This window comes from Somniosus microcephalus, chromosome 23, assembly GCF_052327205.1.
Source record: "Somniosus microcephalus isolate GS21.2 chromosome 23, FLI_Smic_1.0, whole genome shotgun sequence".
Classification (NCBI taxonomy): Eukaryota; Metazoa; Chordata; class Chondrichthyes; order Squaliformes; family Somniosidae; genus Somniosus; species Somniosus microcephalus.
The window spans coordinates 1,325,913-1,343,146 of NC_141009.1; the positions used below are offsets into that span (position 1 = coordinate 1,325,913).

The following is a 17,234-nucleotide window of genomic DNA, read 5'->3' on the forward strand; positions in this document are numbered from 1 at the left end:
TACTGATGGGTTCAGGTCTGTCACTATAACACTGGGGTACAGTACTGGCGGGCACAGGTCTGTCACTGTATAACACTGGGGTACAGTACTGGTAGGTACAGGTCTGTCACTGTATAACACGGGTACAGTACTGGTGGGTACAGGTCTGTCACTGTATAACACTGGGGTACAGTACTGGTGGGTACAGGTCTGTCACTGTATAACACTGGGGTACAGTACTGGTGGGTACAGGTCTGTCACTGTATAACACCGGGGTACAGTACTGGTGGGTACAGGTCTGTCACTGTATAACACTGGGGTACAGTACTGGTGGGTACAGGTCTGTCGCTGTATAACACTGGGGTACAGTACTGGTGAGTACAGGTCTATCACTGTATAACACTGGGGTACAGTACTGGTGGGTACAGGTCTGTCACTGTATAACACCGGGGTACAGTACTGGTGGGTACAGGTCTGTCACTGTATAACACTGGGGTACAGTACTGGTGGGTACAGGTCTGTCACTGTATAACACTGGGGTACAGTACTGGTGAGTACAGGTCTGTAGCTGTATAACACTGGTACAGTACTGGTGGGTACAGGTCTGTCACTGTATAACACTGGGGTAAAGTACTGGTGGGTGCAGGTCTGTCACTGTATAACACTGGGGTACAGTACTGATGGGTTCAGGTCTGTCACTGTATAACACTGGGGTACAGTACTGGCGGGCACAGGTCTGTCACTATAACACTGGGGTACAGTACTGGTGGGTACAAGTCTGTCACTGTACAACACGGGTACAGTGCTGGTGGGTACAGGTCTGTCACTGTATAACACTGGGGTACAGTACTGGCGGGCACAGGTCTGTCACTGTATAACACGGGTACAGTACTGGTGGGTACAGGTCTGTCACTGTATAACACGGGTACAGTACTGGTGGGTACAGGTCTGTCACTGTATAACACGGGTACAGTACTGGTAGGTACAGGTCTGTCACTGTATAACGGGTACAGTACTGGTGGGTACAGGTCTGTCACTGTATAACACGTGGGTACAGGTCTGTCACTGTATAACACTGGGGTACAGTACTGGTGGGTACAGGCCTGTCACTATAACACTGGGGTACAGTGCTGGTGGGTACAGGTCTGTCACTGTATAACACTGGGGTACAGTACTGGTGGGTACAGGTCTGTCAGTGTATAACACTGGGGTACAGTACTGGTGGGTACAGGTCTGTCACTATAACACGGGTACAGTACTGGTGGGTACAGGTCTGTCACTGTATAACACTGGGGTACAGTACTGGTGGGCACAGGTCTGTCACTGTATAACACCGGGGTACAGTACTGGTGGGTACAGGTCTGTCACTGTATAACACTGGGGTACAGTACTGGTGGGTACAGGCCTGTCACTATAACACTGGGGTACAGTGCTGGTGGGTACAGGTCTGTCACTGTATAACACTGGGGTACAGTACTGGTGGGTACAGGTCTGTCACTGTATAACACTGGGGTACAGTACTGGTGGGTACAGGTCTGTCACTATAACACGGGTACAGTACTGGTGGGTACAGGTCTGTCACTGTATAACACTGGGGTACAGTACTGGTGGGTACAGGTCTGTCACTGTATAACACCGGGGTACAGTACTGGTGGGTACAGGTCTGTCACTGTATAACACTGGGGTACAGTACTGGTGGGTACAGGCCTGTCACTATAACACTGGGGTACAGTGCTGGTGGGTACAGGTCTGTCACTGTATAACACTGGGGTACAGTACTGGTGGGTACAGGTCTGTCAGTGTATAACACTGGGGTACAGTACTGGTGGGTACAGGTCTGTCACTATAACACGGGTACAGTACTGGTGGGTACAGGTCTGTCACTGTATAACACTGGGGTACAGTACTGGTGGGTACAAGTCTGTCACTGTACAACACTGGGGTACAGTACTGGTGGGTACAGGTCTGTCACTGTATAACACTGGGGTACAGTACTGGCGGGCACAGGTCTGTCACTGTATAACACGGGTACAGTACTGGTGGGTACAGGTCTGTCACTGTATAACACGGGTACAGTACTGGTGGGTACAGGTCTGTCACTGTATAACACTGGGGTAGAGTACTGGTAGGTACAGGTCTGTCACTGTATAACGGGTACAGTACTGGTGGGTACAGGTCTGTCACTGTATAACACGTGGGTACAGGTCTGTCACTGTATAACACTGGGGTACAGTACTGGTGGGTACAGGCCTGTCACTGTATAACACTGGGGTACAGTGCTGGTGGGTACAGGTCTGTCACTGTATAACACTGGGGTACAGTACTGGTGGGTACAGGTCTGTCACTGTATAACACTGGGGTACAGTACTGGTGGGTACAGGTCTGTCACTGTATAACACTGGGGTACAGTACTGGTGGGTACAGGTCTGTCACTGTATAGCACTGGGGTACAGGTCTGTCAGTGTATAACACTGGGGTACAGTACTGGTGGGGACAGGTCTGTCACTGTATAACACTGGGGTACAGTACTGGTGGGTACAGGTCTGTCACTGTATAACGCCGGGGTACAGTACTGGTGGGTACAGGTCTGTCACTGTATAACACTGGGGTACAGTACTGGTGGGTACAGGTCTGTCGCTGTATAACACTGGGGTACAGTACTGGTGGGTACAGGTCTGTCACTGTATAACACCGGGGTACAGTACTGGTGGGTACAGGTCTGTCACTGTATAACACTGGGGTACAGTACTGGTGGGTACAGGTCTGTCACTGTATAACACTGGGGTACAGTACTGGTGGGTACAGGTCTGTCACTGTATAACACTGGGGTACAGTACTGGTGGGTGCAGGTCTGTCACTGTATAACACTGGGGTACAGTACTGATGGGTTCAGGTCTGTCACTACAACACTGGGGTACAGTACTGGCGGGCACAGGTCTGTCACTGTATAACACGGGTACAGTACTGGTAGGTACAGGTCTGTCACTGTATAACACGGGTACAGTACTGGTGGGTACAGGTCTGTCACTGTATAACACTGGGGTACAGGTCTGTCACTGTATAACACTGGGGTACAGTACTGGTGGGTACAGGTCTGTCACTGTATAACACGTGGGTACAGGTCTGTCACTGTATAACACGGGTACAGTACTGGTGGGTACAGGCCTGTCACTGTATAACACTGGGGTACAGTGCTGGTGGGTACAGGTCTGTCACTGTATAACACTGGGGTACAGTACTGGTGGGTACAGGTCTGTCACTGTATAGCACTGGGGTACAGTACTGGTGGGTACAGGTCTGTCACTGTATAACACTGGGGTACAGTACTGGTGGGTACAGGTCTGTCACTGTATAACACTGGGGTACAGGTCTGTCAGTGTATAACACTGGGGTACAGTACTGGTGGGTACAGGTCTGTCACTGTATAACACTGGGGTACAGTACTGGTGGGTACAGGTCTGTCACTGTATAACACTGGGGTACAGTACTGGTGGGTACAGGTCTGTCACTGTATAACACTGGGGTACAGGTCTGTCAGTGTATAACACTGGGGTACAGTACTGGTGGGTACAGGTCTGTCACTGTATAACACTGGGGTACAGTACTGGTGGGTACAGGTCTGTCACTGTATAACGCCGGGGTACAGTACTGGTGGGTACAGGTCTGTCACTGTATAACACTGGGGTACAGTACTGGTGGGTACAGGTCTGTCGCTGTATAACACTGGGGTACAGTACTGGAGGGTACAGGTCTGTCACTGTATAACACCGGGGTACAGTACTGGTGGGTACAGGTCTGTCACTGTATAACACTGGGGTACAGTACTGGTGGGTACAGGTCTGTCACTGTATAACACTGGGGTACAGTACTGGTGGGTACAGGTCTGTCACTGTATAACACTGGGGTACAGTACTGGTGGGTGCAGGTCTGTCACTGTGTAACACTGGGGTACAGTACTGATGGGTTCAGGTCTGTCACTATAACACTGGGGTACAGTACTGGCGGGCACAGGTCTGTCACTGTATAACACTGGGGTACAGTACTGGTAGGTACAGGTCTGTCACTGTATAACACGGGTACAGTACTGGTGGGTACAGGTCTGTCACTGTATAACACTGGGGTACAGTACTGGTGGGTACAGGTCTGTCACTGTATAACACTGGGGTACAGTACTGGTGGGTACAGGTCTGTCACTGTATAACACCGGGGTACAGTACTGGTGGGTACAGGTCTGTCACTGTATAACACTGGGGTACAGTACTGGTGGGTACAGGTCTGTCGCTGTATAACACTGGGGTACAGTACTGGTGAGTACAGGTCTATCACTGTATAACACTGGGGTACAGTACTGGTGGGTACAGGTCTGTCACTGTATAACACCGGGGTACAGTACTGGTGGGTACAGGTCTGTCACTGTATAACACTGGGGTACAGTACTGGTGGGTACAGGTCTGTCACTGTATAACACTGGGGTACAGTACTGGTGAGTACAGGTCTGTAGCTGTATAACACTGGTACAGTACTGGTGGGTACAGGTCTGTCACTGTATAACACTGGGGTAAAGTACTGGTGGGTGCAGGTCTGTCACTGTATAACACTGGGGTACAGTACTGATGGGTTCAGGTCTGTCACTGTATAACACTGGGGTACAGTACTGGCGGGCACAGGTCTGTCACTATAACACTGGGGTACAGTACTGGTGGGTACAAGTCTGTCACTGTACAACACGGGTACAGTGCTGGTGGGTACAGGTCTGTCACTGTATAACACTGGGGTACAGTACTGGCGGGCACAGGTCTGTCACTGTATAACACGGGTACAGTACTGGTGGGTACAGGTCTGTCACTGTATAACACGGGTACAGTACTGGTGGGTACAGGTCTGTCACTGTATAACACGGGTACAGTACTGGTAGGTACAGGTCTGTCACTGTATAACGGGTACAGTACTGGTGGGTACAGGTCTGTCACTGTATAACACGTGGGTACAGGTCTGTCACTGTATAACACTGGGGTACAGTACTGGTGGGTACAGGCCTGTCACTATAACACTGGGGTACAGTGCTGGTGGGTACAGGTCTGTCACTGTATAACACTGGGGTACAGTACTGGTGGGTACAGGTCTGTCAGTGTATAACACTGGGGTACAGTACTGGTGGGTACAGGTCTGTCACTATAACACGGGTACAGTACTGGTGGGTACAGGTCTGTCACTGTATAACACTGGGGTACAGTACTGGTGGGTACAGGTCTGTCACTGTATAACACCGGGGTACAGTACTGGTGGGTACAGGTCTGTCACTGTATAACACTGGGGTACAGTACTGGTGGGTACAGGCCTGTCACTATAACACTGGGGTACAGTGCTGGTGGGTACAGGTCTGTCACTGTATAACACTGGGGTACAGTACTGGTGGGTACAGGTCTGTCACTGTATAACACTGGGGTACAGTACTGGTGGGTACAGGTCTGTCACTATAACACGGGTACAGTACTGGTGGGTACAGGTCTGTCACTGTATAACACTGGGGTACAGTACTGGTGGGTACAGGTCTGTCACTGTATAACACCGGGGTACAGTACTGGTGGGTACAGGTCTGTCACTGTATAACACTGGGGTACAGTACTGGTGGGTACAGGTCTGTCGCTGTATAACACTGGGGTACAGTACTGGTGGGTACAGGTCTGTCACTGTATAACACCGGGGTACAGTACTGGTGGGTACAGGTCTGTCACTGTATAACACTGGGGTACAGTACTGGTGGGTACAGGTCTGTCACAGTATAACACTGGGGTACAGTACTGGTGGGTACAGGTCTGTCACTGTATAACACTGGGGTACAGTACTGGTGGGTGCAGGTCTGTCACTGTATAACACTGGGGTACAGTACTGATGGGTTCAGGTCTGTCACTGTATAACACTGGGGTACAGTACTGGCGGGCACAGGTCTGTCACTGTATAACACGGGTACAGTACTGGTAGGTACAGGTCTGTCACTGTATAACACGGGTACAGTACTGGTGGGTACAGGTCTGTCACTGCATAACACTGGGGTACAGTACTGGTGGGTACAGGTCTGTCACTGTATAACACTGGGGTACAGTACTGGTGGGTACAGGTCTGTCACTGTATAACACTGGGGTACAGTACTGGTGGGTACAGGTCTGTCGCTGTTTCACACTGGGGTACAGTACTGGTGGGTACAGGCCTGTCACTGTATAACACTGGGGTACAGTACTGGTGGGTACAGGCCTGTCACTGTATAACACTGGGGTACAGTGCTGGTGGGTACAGGTCTGTCACTGTACAACACTGGGGTACAGTACTGGTGGGTACAGGTCTGTCGCTGTTTCACACTGGGGTACAGTACTGGTGGGTACAGGTCTGTCACTGTATAACACTGGGGTACAGTACTGGTGGGTACAGGCCTGTCACTGTATAACACTGGGGTACAGTGCTGGTGGGTACAGGTCTGTCACTGTACAACACTGGGGTACAGTACTGGTGGGTACAGGTCTGTCACTGTATAGCACTGGGGTACAGTACTGGTGGGTACAGGTCTGTCACTGTATAACACTGGGGTACAGTACTGGTGGGTACAGGTCTGTCACTGTATAACACTGGGGTACAGGTCTGTCAGTGTAAAGCACTGGGTACAGTACTGGTGGGTACAGGTCTGTCACTGTATAACACGGGTACAGTACTGGTGGGTACAGGTCTGTCACTGTATAACACCGGGGTACAGTACTGGTGGGTACAGGTCTGTCACTGTATAACACTGGGGTACAGTACTGGTGGGTACAGGTCTGTCGCTGTTTCACACTGGGGTACAGTACTGGTGGGTACAGGTCTGTCACTGTATAACACCGGGGTACAGTACTGGTGGGTACAGGTCTGTCACTGTATAACACTGGTGTACAGTACTGGTGGGTACAGGTCTGTCATTGTATAACACTGGGGTACAGTACTGGTGGGTACAGGTCTGTCACTGTATAACACTGGGGTACAGTACTGGTGGGTACAGGTCTGTCACTGTATAACACTGGGGTACAGTATTGGTGGGTACAGGTCTGTCGCTGTATAACACTGGGGTACAGTACTGGTGGGTACAGGTCTGTCACTAACACTGGGGTACAGTACTGGTGGGTACAGGTCTGTCACTGTATAACACTGGGGTACAGTACTGGTGGGTACAGGTCTGTCACTGTATAACACTGGGGTACAGTACTGGTGGGTACAGGTCTGTCACTGTATAACACTGGGGTACAGTACTGGTGGGTACAGGTCTGTCACTGTATAACACTGGGGTACAGTACTGGTGGGTACAGGTCTGTCACTGTATAACACTGGGGTACAGTACTGGTGGGTACAGGTCTGTCGCTGTATAACACTGGGGTACAGTACTGGTGGGTACAGGTCTGTCACTGTATAACACGGGTACAGTACTGGTGGGTACAGGTCTGTCACTGTATAACACGGGTACAGTACTGATGGGTTCAGGTCTGTCACTGTATAACACTGGGGTACAGTACTGGCGGGCACAGGTCTGTCACTGTAGAACACTGGGGTACAGTACTGGCAGGTACAGGTCTGTCACTGTATAACACGGGTACAGTACTGGTGGGTACAGGTCTGTCACTGTATAACACGGGTACAGTACTGGTAGGTACAGGTCTGTCACTGTATAACACGGGTACTGTACTGGTGGGTACACGTCTGTCACTGTATAACACTGGGGTACAGTACTGGTGGGTACAGGTCTGTCACTATAACACTGGGGTACAGTACTGGTGGGTACAGGTCTGTCACTGTATAACACTGGGGTACAGTACTGGTGGGTACAGGTCTGTCACTGTGTAACACTGGGGTACAGTACTGGTGGGCACAGGTCTGTCACTGTATAACACGTGGGTACAGGTCTGTCACTGTATAACACCGGGGTACAGTACTGGTGGGTACAGGTCTGTCACTGTATAACACTGGGGTACAGTACTGGTGGTTACAGGTCTGTCGCTGTATAACACTGGGGTACAGTACTGGTGGGTACAGGCCTGTCACTGTATAACACCGGGGTACAGTACTGGTGGGTACAGGTCTGTCATTGTATAACACTGGGGTACAGTAGTGGTGGGTACAGGTCTGTCACTGTATAACACTGGGGTACAGTACTGGTGGGTACAGGTCTGTCGCTGTATAACACTGGGGTACAGCACTGGTGGGTACAGGTCTGTCACTGTATAACACTGGGGTACATTACTGGTGAGTACAGGTCTGTCACTGTATAACACTGGGGTACAGTACTGGTGGGTATAGGTCTGTCACTGTATAACACTGGTACAGTACTGGTGGGTACAGGTCTGTCACTGTATAACACTGGGGTACAGTACTGGTGGGTATAGGTCTGTCACTGTATAACACTGGGGTACAGTACTGGTAGGTACAGGTCTGTCACTGTATAACACTGAGGTACAGTACTGGTGGGTACAGGTCTGTCGCTGTATAACACTGGGGTACAGTACTGGTGGGTGCAGGTCTGTCGCTGTATAACACTGGGGTACAGTACTGGTGGGTACAGGTCTGTCCCTGTATAACACTGGGGTACAGTACTGGTGGGTTCAGGTCTGTCGCTGTATAACACTGGGGTACAGTACTGGTGGGTACAGGTCTGTCACTGTATAACACTGCGGTACAGTACTGGTGGGTACAGCTCTGTCACTGTTTTACACTGGGGTACAGTACTGGTGGGTACAGGTCTGTCACTTTATAACACTGGGGTACAGTACTGGTGGGTACAGGTCTGTCACTATAACACTGGGGTACAGTACTGGTGGGTACAGGTCTGTCACTGTATAACACTGGGGTACAGTACTGGTGGGTACAGGTCTGTCACTGTATAACACTGGGGTACAGTACTGGTGGGTACAGGTCTGTCACTGTATAACACGGGTACAGTACTGGTGGGTACAGGTCTGTCACTAACACTGGGGTACAGTACTGGTGGGTACAGGTCTGTCACTCTAACACTGGGGTACAGTACTGGTGGGTACAGGTCTGTCGCTGTATAACACTGGGGTACAGTACTGGTGGGTACAGGTCTGTCACTGTATAACACTGGGGTACAGTACTGGTGGGTACAGGTGTGTCACTGTATAACACGGGTACAGTACTGGTGGGTACAGGTCTGTCACTTTATAACACTGGGGTACAGTACTGGTGGGTACAGGTCTGTCACTATAACACTGGGGTACAGTACTGGTGGGTACAGGTCTGTCACTGTATAACACGGGTACAGTACTGGTGGGTACAGGTCTGTCACTGTATAACACTGGGGTACAGTACTGGTGGGTACAGGTCTGTCACTGTATAACACGGGTACAGTACTGGTGGGTACAGGTCTGTCACTAACACTGGGGTACAGTACTGGTGGGTACAGGTCTGTCACTGTGTAACACTGGGGTACAGTACTGGTGGGTACAGGTCTGTCGCTGTATAACACTGGGGTACAGTACTGGTGGGTACAGGTCTGTCACTGTATAACACGGGTACAGTACTGGTGGGTACAGGTGTGTCACTGTATAACACTGGGGTACAGTACTGGTGGGTACAGGTCTGTCGCTGTATAACACTGGGGTACAATACTGGTGGGTACAGGTCTGTCACTGTATAACACTGGGGTACAGGTCTGTCCCTGTATATCACTGGGGTACAGTACTGGTGGGTACAGGTCTGTCACTGTATAACACTGGGGTACAGTACTGGTGGGTACAGGTCTGTCACTGTATAACACTGGGGTACAGTACTGGTGGGTACAGGTCTGTCATTGTATAACACTGGGGTACAGTACTGGTGGGTACAGGTCTGTCACTGTATAACACTGTGGTACAGTACTGGTGGGTACAGGTCTGTCACTGTATAACACTGGGGTACAGTACTGGTGGGTACAGGTCTGTCATTGTATAACACTGGGGTACAGTACTGGTGGGTACAGGTCTGTCACTGTATAACACTGGGGTACAGTACTGGTGGGTACGGGTCTGTCACTGTATAACACTGTGGTACAGTACTGGTGGGTACAGGTCTGTCACTGTACAACACTGTGCCTCTATTTATAAAATATAGGATCCTGTATGCTTTTTTAACAGCTTTTTCAACTTCTAAGATTTGTGTATGTGAATCCCCAGGTATCTCTATTCCTGCTCCCCCTTTAAAATTAATTTGTTTAATTTGAGTGGCTGTCTGTTTTGTGGAGCGATCTGGATTGTAACATTGCAATTTCCTGCTAACAGAGGGTGCTGTTGCTGCTCCTCCCTGCACTGCCTGCCAAGGACCACGTGGGCCTGTCCTGTCTCCGCTCACATCTTAGCTGGAGCAGTGGGATGGCTCTACAACTGGCTTAATTTCCCCTGGGTTAGGGAGGCGAGAATCAGCCCAGGTTCTCGCTCCTGATCACCGTCCAGCGAGTCCTGTTAATGGACATGGGCTGAGGGCAAGATTTGGTTCGGCTGTGATGCCTCTGCAGCTGAATATGCTCACTGGAGGTTGCCCAGCAACTGTGGAACCCACACCTCAGCATGAGGCAGCTCCTTCAATGGGGAGAACGGGGCAAAAAAAGGTAAAATTGCTTTAAAATAAACCCAACAGCAGCCTGGGACGCAGGGCAGGAGATCGAGGATGGTGTTTCTGAAATGTGATTGCTGTATGTGAGTTGTTTTCACAGTTGGGAGGAGTTTTCTTGAGTGATGTTGAGCTGGGCCCTCAACAGTTATCCCCCTTCTCGCCTGCAGCTGTACAAGAGGAGAGACAGCGGGGTAAGGACAGGAATGAGAACGAGGTGGAGTCGACGAGCAGTGCCAACGAGGACATGCCGGTGGAGAAGATAGTGGAGGCGGAGCTAGCCGTCGAGCCCAAGACCGAGACTTACATCGACTCCAACCTCGGCATGGGCAGCAGCTCGGTGAGTACGCACACAGCACGCAACGGCAATAAATCCCGTTGCCCGCACCGCCAACAGTGCAGCACTCCCTCAGTATTGCCCTTCCGACAGTGGCAGTACTGAGAGCGCTGCACTGTCGGAGGGGCAGTACTGAGGGAGCGCCGCACTGTCGGAGGGGCAGTACTGAGGGAGCGCTGCTCCGTCGGGGGGTCAGTACTGAGGGAGCGCTGCACTGTCGGAGGGGCCGTACTGAGGGAGCGCCGCACTGTCGGAGGGGCCGTACTGAGGGAGCGCTGCACTGTCGGAGGGGCAGTACTGAGGGAGTGCCGCACTGTCGGAGGGGCGGTACTGAGGGAGCGCTGCACCGTCGGGGGGTCTACTGAGGGAGCGCTGCACTGTCGGAGGGGCAGTACTGAGGGAGCGCTGCACTGTCGGAGGGGCAGTACTGAGGGAGCGCCGCACTGTCGGAGGGGCAGTACTGAGGGAGCGCCGCACTGTCGGAGGGGCAGTACTGAGGGAGCGCCGCACTGTCGGAGGGGCAGTACTGAGGGAGCGCTGCACTGTCGGAGGGGCAGTACTGAGGGACCGCCGCACTGTCGGAGGGGCAGTACTGAGGGAGTGCTGCACTGTCGGAGGGGCAGTACTGAGGGAGTGCTGCACTGTTGGAGTGCCAGCACTGAGGGAGTGCTGCACTGTCAGAGGTGCCGTCTTTCGGTTGAGACCTTAAACCGAGGCCCTGTCTGCCCCCTCAGGTGGATGCAAAACATCCCGTGGTAATATTGGAAGAACTGCAGGGGAGTTTTCTCCAGTATCCTGGGCCAATATTTATCCCTCAACCAACACCACCAAATCAGATTATCTGGTCATTATCACATTGCTTGTGGGAGCTTGCTGTGTGAAAATTGGCTACTGTGTTTCGTACATTACAACAGTGAGCTCGCCCTGAGTTTAGAAGATTAAGGGGTGATCTAATCAAGGTGTTGAAAATGCGAAAGGGATTTGACAGGGTCGATCGAAACAATTTCCTCTGATGGGAGAACCGACAACAAGGGGGTATAACCTTAAATTAGAGAGACAATGTAGGAGGAAAATCGGGAAGCACTTCACACATAGTGGGAATCTGGAACTCGCTCCCACAAGAGGCTGTGGATTTTGGGGGTCATTTGGAGCTTTCTAGACTGGGATTGATAGATTTTTGTTGGGTAAGGGTATTAAGGATTATGGAACCGAGGCAGGGAGATGGAGTTAAGCTACAGATCAGCCCTGATCTCATTGAATGGCGGAACAGGCTCGAGGGGCTGAATGGCCTCCTCCTGTTCCTGTGTAGAAGTGAAAGGCGCTATAGAAATGCTGTTTTTTTCTTTGACTAAGCTTTTATTTTGCTGCTGACGATGCAGGACTTCCTGCTGTAGCGTGTGTGTTGTTGTAATCTTCCTCTTCCCCCTGCCAGCCGAATGACCCAGTCACCAACATCTGCCAAGCAGCAGACAAGCAGCTCTTCACGCTGGTCGAGTGGGCCAAGCGCATCCCACACTTCTCGGAGCTCCCATTGGACGACCAGGTTATCCTCTTGAGGGCAGGTAACTAGTTTTTATTCTATTAGCCCCCACCCCATTACCCCATTGATCGTACCAGCCCGTTTCCCCCCCCCCCCACCCCGTCGTTCTTCTCTTCTTAGGCAGTCCCTCGAACCGAGGATGACTTGCTTCCACATTAAAAATGAGTTCTCAGGTGGCTGATTAATCCAATGCGGGACCTACAGTCTCTGTCACAGGTGGGGCAGACGGTGGTTGAAGGGGCGGGTGGGTGGGGTGCTTGGGTTGACGTGCGCTGTTTGCACTTGGCTTCCGCTTGCCCCCGGCGACTAGACTCGAGTTGTTCGGCGCCTTCCCGGATGCTTCTCCTCCACTTGGTGCGGTCTTGGGCCAGGGATTCCCAGGTGTCGATGGGGATGTTACACTTTTTCAAGAAGGGTTTGAGGGTGTCCTTGAAGCGTTTCCTCTGCCCACCTGGGGCTCTCTTGCCGTGTCGGAGCTCCGAGCAGAACGCTTGTTTTGGGAGTCTCGTATCGGGCATGCGGACAATGTGACCCGTCCATCGGAGCTGATCCCACCCCATTACCCCATTGATCGTACCAGCCCATCCACACCCCCATCCCGTTACCCCCTCGTTACCCCATTGGTGCACTAGTCCCTAATTAAACAAAGTGGAACACAACAGCACAGGACTGCTCCTCATCGCCCTCAGCCCATTCCCCCCCCGCGGCATGTGTCTGTTACTGGAGTTCAGTTTCCCCAGTGTCGCTCATTATATATTCAGCTAAAAGCAAAAGAAGAGAACAACTTGCATTTATTATTTAAATGCAGGAAGGATGGTCGGGGAGTCCAGAGCCAGGGGTCACAGTCTAAGGATAAGGGGTAGGCCATTTAGGACAGAGATGAGGAATTTCTTCACCCAGAGAGTGGTGAACCTGTGGAATTCTCTACCACAGAAGGCAGTTGAGGCCAATTCATTAAATATATTCAAGAAGGAGTTGGATATATTTCTTAAGGCTAAAGGGATCAAGGGATATGGGGAGAAGGCAGGGACAGGGTACTGAATTTGGATGATCAGCCACGATCTCATTGAATGGCGGAGCAGGCTCGAGGGGCCGAATGGCCTACTCCTGCTCCTGTCTTCAGTTTCTGTGTAAACCTCTCCGTCTCTCTCTCCTCCTTTATCAGCACATTAAAACGTCCCAAGGCATTTCATAGGAGTTCATCCAAAACTCCCGTGGCCCGTGTCCTAACTCACACCGAGTCCCGTTCACCCATCACCCCCTGTGCTCACTGACCCGTGTCCTAACTCACACCGAGTCCCGTTCACCCATCACCCCCTGTGCTCACTGCCCCGTGTCCTAACTCACACCCAGTCCCGTTCACCCATCACCCCCTGTGCTCACTGCCCCGTGTCCTAACTCACACCCAGTCCCGTTCACCCATCACCCCCTGTGCTCACTGCCCCGTGTCCTAACTCACACCAAGTCCCGTTCACCCATCACCCCCTGTGCTCACTGCTCCGTGTCCTAACTCACACCCAGTCCCGTTCACCCATCACCCCCTGTGCTCACTGCCCCGTGTCCTAACTCACACCCAGTCCCGTTCACCCATCACCCCCTGTGCTCACTGCCCCGTGTCCTAACTCACACCCAGTCCCGTTCACCCATCACCCCCTGTGCTCACTGCCCCGTGTCCTAACTCACACCCAGTCCTGTTCACCCATCACCCCCTGTGCTCACTGACCCGTGTCCTAACTCACACCCAGTCCCGTTCACCCATCACCCCCCTGTGCTCACTGCCCCGTGTCCTAACTCACACGAGTCCCGTTCACCCATCACCCCCTGTGCTCACTGCCCCGTGTCCTAACTCACACCCAGTCCCGTTCACACCATCACCCCCTGTGCTCACTGCCCCGTGTCCTAACTCGCACACAGTCCCGTTCACCCATCACCCCCTGTGCTCACTGCCCCGTGTCCTAACTCACACCCAGTCCCGTTCACCCATCACCCCGTGCTCACTGCCCCGCGTCCTAACTCACACCCAGTCCCGTTCACCCATCACCCCCTGTGCTCACTGCCCCGTGTCCTAACTCACACCCAGTCCCGTTCACCCATCACCCCCTGTGCTCACTGCCCCGTGTCCTAACTCACACCCAGTCCCGTTCACCCATCACCCCCTGTGCTCACTGCCCCGTGTCCTAACTCACACCCAGTCCCGTTCACCCATCACCCCCTGTGCTCACTGCCCCGTGTCCTAACTCGCACCCAGTCCCGTTCACCCATCAGCCCCTGTGCTCACTGCCCCGTGTCCTAACTCACACCCAGTCCCGTTCACCCATCACCCCCAGTGCTCACTGCCCCGTGTCCTAACTCACACCCAGTCCCGTTCACCCATCACCCCCTGTGCTCACTGCCCCGTGTCCTAACTCACACCCAGTCCCGTTCACCCATCACCCCCTGTGCTCACTGCCCCGTGTCCTAACTCACACCCAGTCCCGTTCACACCATCACCCCCTGTGCTCACTGCCCCGTGTCCTAACTCACACCCAGTCCCGTTCACCCATCACCCCGTGCTCACTGCCCCGTGTCCTAACTCACACCCAGTCCCGTTCACCCATCACCCCCCGTGCTCACTGCCCAGTGTCCTAACTCACACCCAGTCCCGTTCACCCATCGCCCCCTGTGCTCACTGCCCCGTGTCCTAACTCACACCCAGTCCCGTTCACCCATCGCCCCCTGTGCTCACTGCCCCGTGTCCTAACTCACACCCAGTCCCGTTCACCCATCACCCCGTGTTCACTGCCCCGTGTCCTAACTCGCACCCAGTCCTGTTCACCCATCACCCCCTGTGCTCACTGCCCCGTGTCCTAACTCACACCCAGTCCCGTTCACCCATCGCCCCCTGTGCTCACTGCCCCGTGTCCGAACTCACACCCAGTCCCGTTCACCCATCACCCCCTGTGCTCACTGCCCCGTGTCCTAACTCACACCGAGTCCCGTTAACCCATCACCCCCTGTGCTCACTGCCCCGTGCCCTAACTCACACCCAGTCCCGTTCACCCATCACCCCGTGCTCACTGCCCCGTGTCCTAACTCACACCCAGTCCCGTTCACCCATCACCCCATGTGCTCACTGCCCCGTGTCCTAACTCACACCCAGTCCCGTTCACCCATCACCCCCTGTGCTCACTGCCCCGTGTCCTAACTCACAGCCAGTCCCGTTCACCCATCACCCCCTGTGCTCACTGCCCCGTGTCCGAACTCACACCCAGTCCCGTTCACCCATCACCCCCTGTGCTCACTGCCCCGTGTCCTAACTCACACCCAGTCCCGTTCACCCATCACCCCCTGTGCTCACTGCCCCGTGTCCTAACTCACACCCAGTCCCGTTCACCCATCACCCCCTGTGCTCACTGCCCCGTGTCCTAACTCACACCCAGTCCCGTTCACCCATCACCCCCTGTGCTCACTGCCCCGTGTCCTAACTCACACCCAGTCCCGTTCACCCATCACCCCCTGTGCTCACTGCCCCGTGTCCTAACTCACACCAAGTCCCATTCACCCATCACCCCCTGTGCTCACTGCCCCGTGTCCTAACTCACACCAAGTCCCATTCACCCATCACCCCCTGTGCTTGCTGCCCTGCATTGACTCCTGGTCCAGCAACACTTCCATTTTAAAATTCTCATCCTTGTTTACAAATCCCTCCATGGCCCTCCTCGCCCCTCCCTGTCTCTGTAACCTCCTCCAGCCCCACAACTCCACCGAGATATCGGTGCTCCTCCTATTCTGGCCTCTTGTGTATCCCTGATTTCCATCGCTCCACCTTCAGCTACCTGTGTCCTAAGCTCTGGAATTCCCTCCCTAATAATTTTGATAATTTTGTTTGATAACGCTCCTGTGAAGCACCTTGGGATGTTTTACTACGTTAAAGGCGCTATATAAATACAAGTAGTTGTTGTCAGACGGAATCTGACCCCGAGCCACAGGGAGATATTAGGACAGGTGACCAAAAGCTCAGTCAAAGAGGTCGGTTTTAAGGAGCGTCTTAAAGGAGGAGAGAGAGGCGGAGAGGTTTAGGGAGGGAATTCCAGACTGGATACAGGAGCAGAATCAAAGAGCCATGAGCCTCACTCAGAGAACAGGACCTTGGCGATGATTCAGTGAGGAGCTTTTTCTGGCTCTTACTGTATGTGTAGGTAACGTCTTAAAAATGGGTCAAATCAACTTGATTTATTTACTACCCGGGATGCACCGGTTCGACTTTCTCCATCCCGCTCGCTCACTCCGTGCTGGGACCCTCTCTCCCTCCGCTCGCTCACTCACTCCGTGCTGGGACCCTCCCTCCCCTCCGCTCGCTCACTCCGTGCTGGGACCCTCTCTCCCTCCGCTCGCTCACTCACTCCGTGCTGGGACCCTCCCTCCCCTCCGCTCGCTCACTCCGTGCTGGGACCCTCTCTCCGCTCGCTCGCTCACTCCGTGCTGGGACCCTCTGTCCGCTCGCTCGCTCACTCCGTGCTGGGACCCTCTCTCCCTCCGCTCGCTCGCTCACTCCGTGCTGGGACCCTCTCTCCCTCCGCTCGCTCACTCACTCCGTGCTGGGACCCTCCCTCCCCTCCGCTCGCTCACTCCGTGCTGGGACCCTCTCTCCCTCCGCTCGCTCACTCACTCCGTGCTGGGACCCTCCCTCCCCTCCGCTCGCTCACTCCGTGCTGGGACCCTCTCTCCGCTCGCTCGCTCACTCCATGCTGGGACCCTCTCTCCGCTCGCTCGCTCACTCCGTGC

At 53.3% G+C, this 17,234-nt stretch overlaps 1 protein-coding gene across 6 annotated transcripts in view; it reads left to right on the top strand.

Moving 5' to 3' along the window:
• The window catches only part of LOC147101529 (retinoic acid receptor RXR-alpha-A), a 209,526-nt gene that overhangs the window by 171,747 nt on the left and 20,545 nt on the right, over nt 1-17,234 (top strand). For all 6 annotated transcript variants that reach the window (XM_085965195.1, XM_085965194.1, XM_085965196.1 and 3 more), the window contains exons 5-6: nt 10,764-10,933; nt 12,363-12,492. In XM_085965195.1, coding sequence (XP_085821321.1) covers nt 10,764-10,933; nt 12,363-12,492 — 300 coding nt within the window. The remainder of the gene's footprint in view (nt 1-10,763; nt 10,934-12,362; nt 12,493-17,234) is intronic.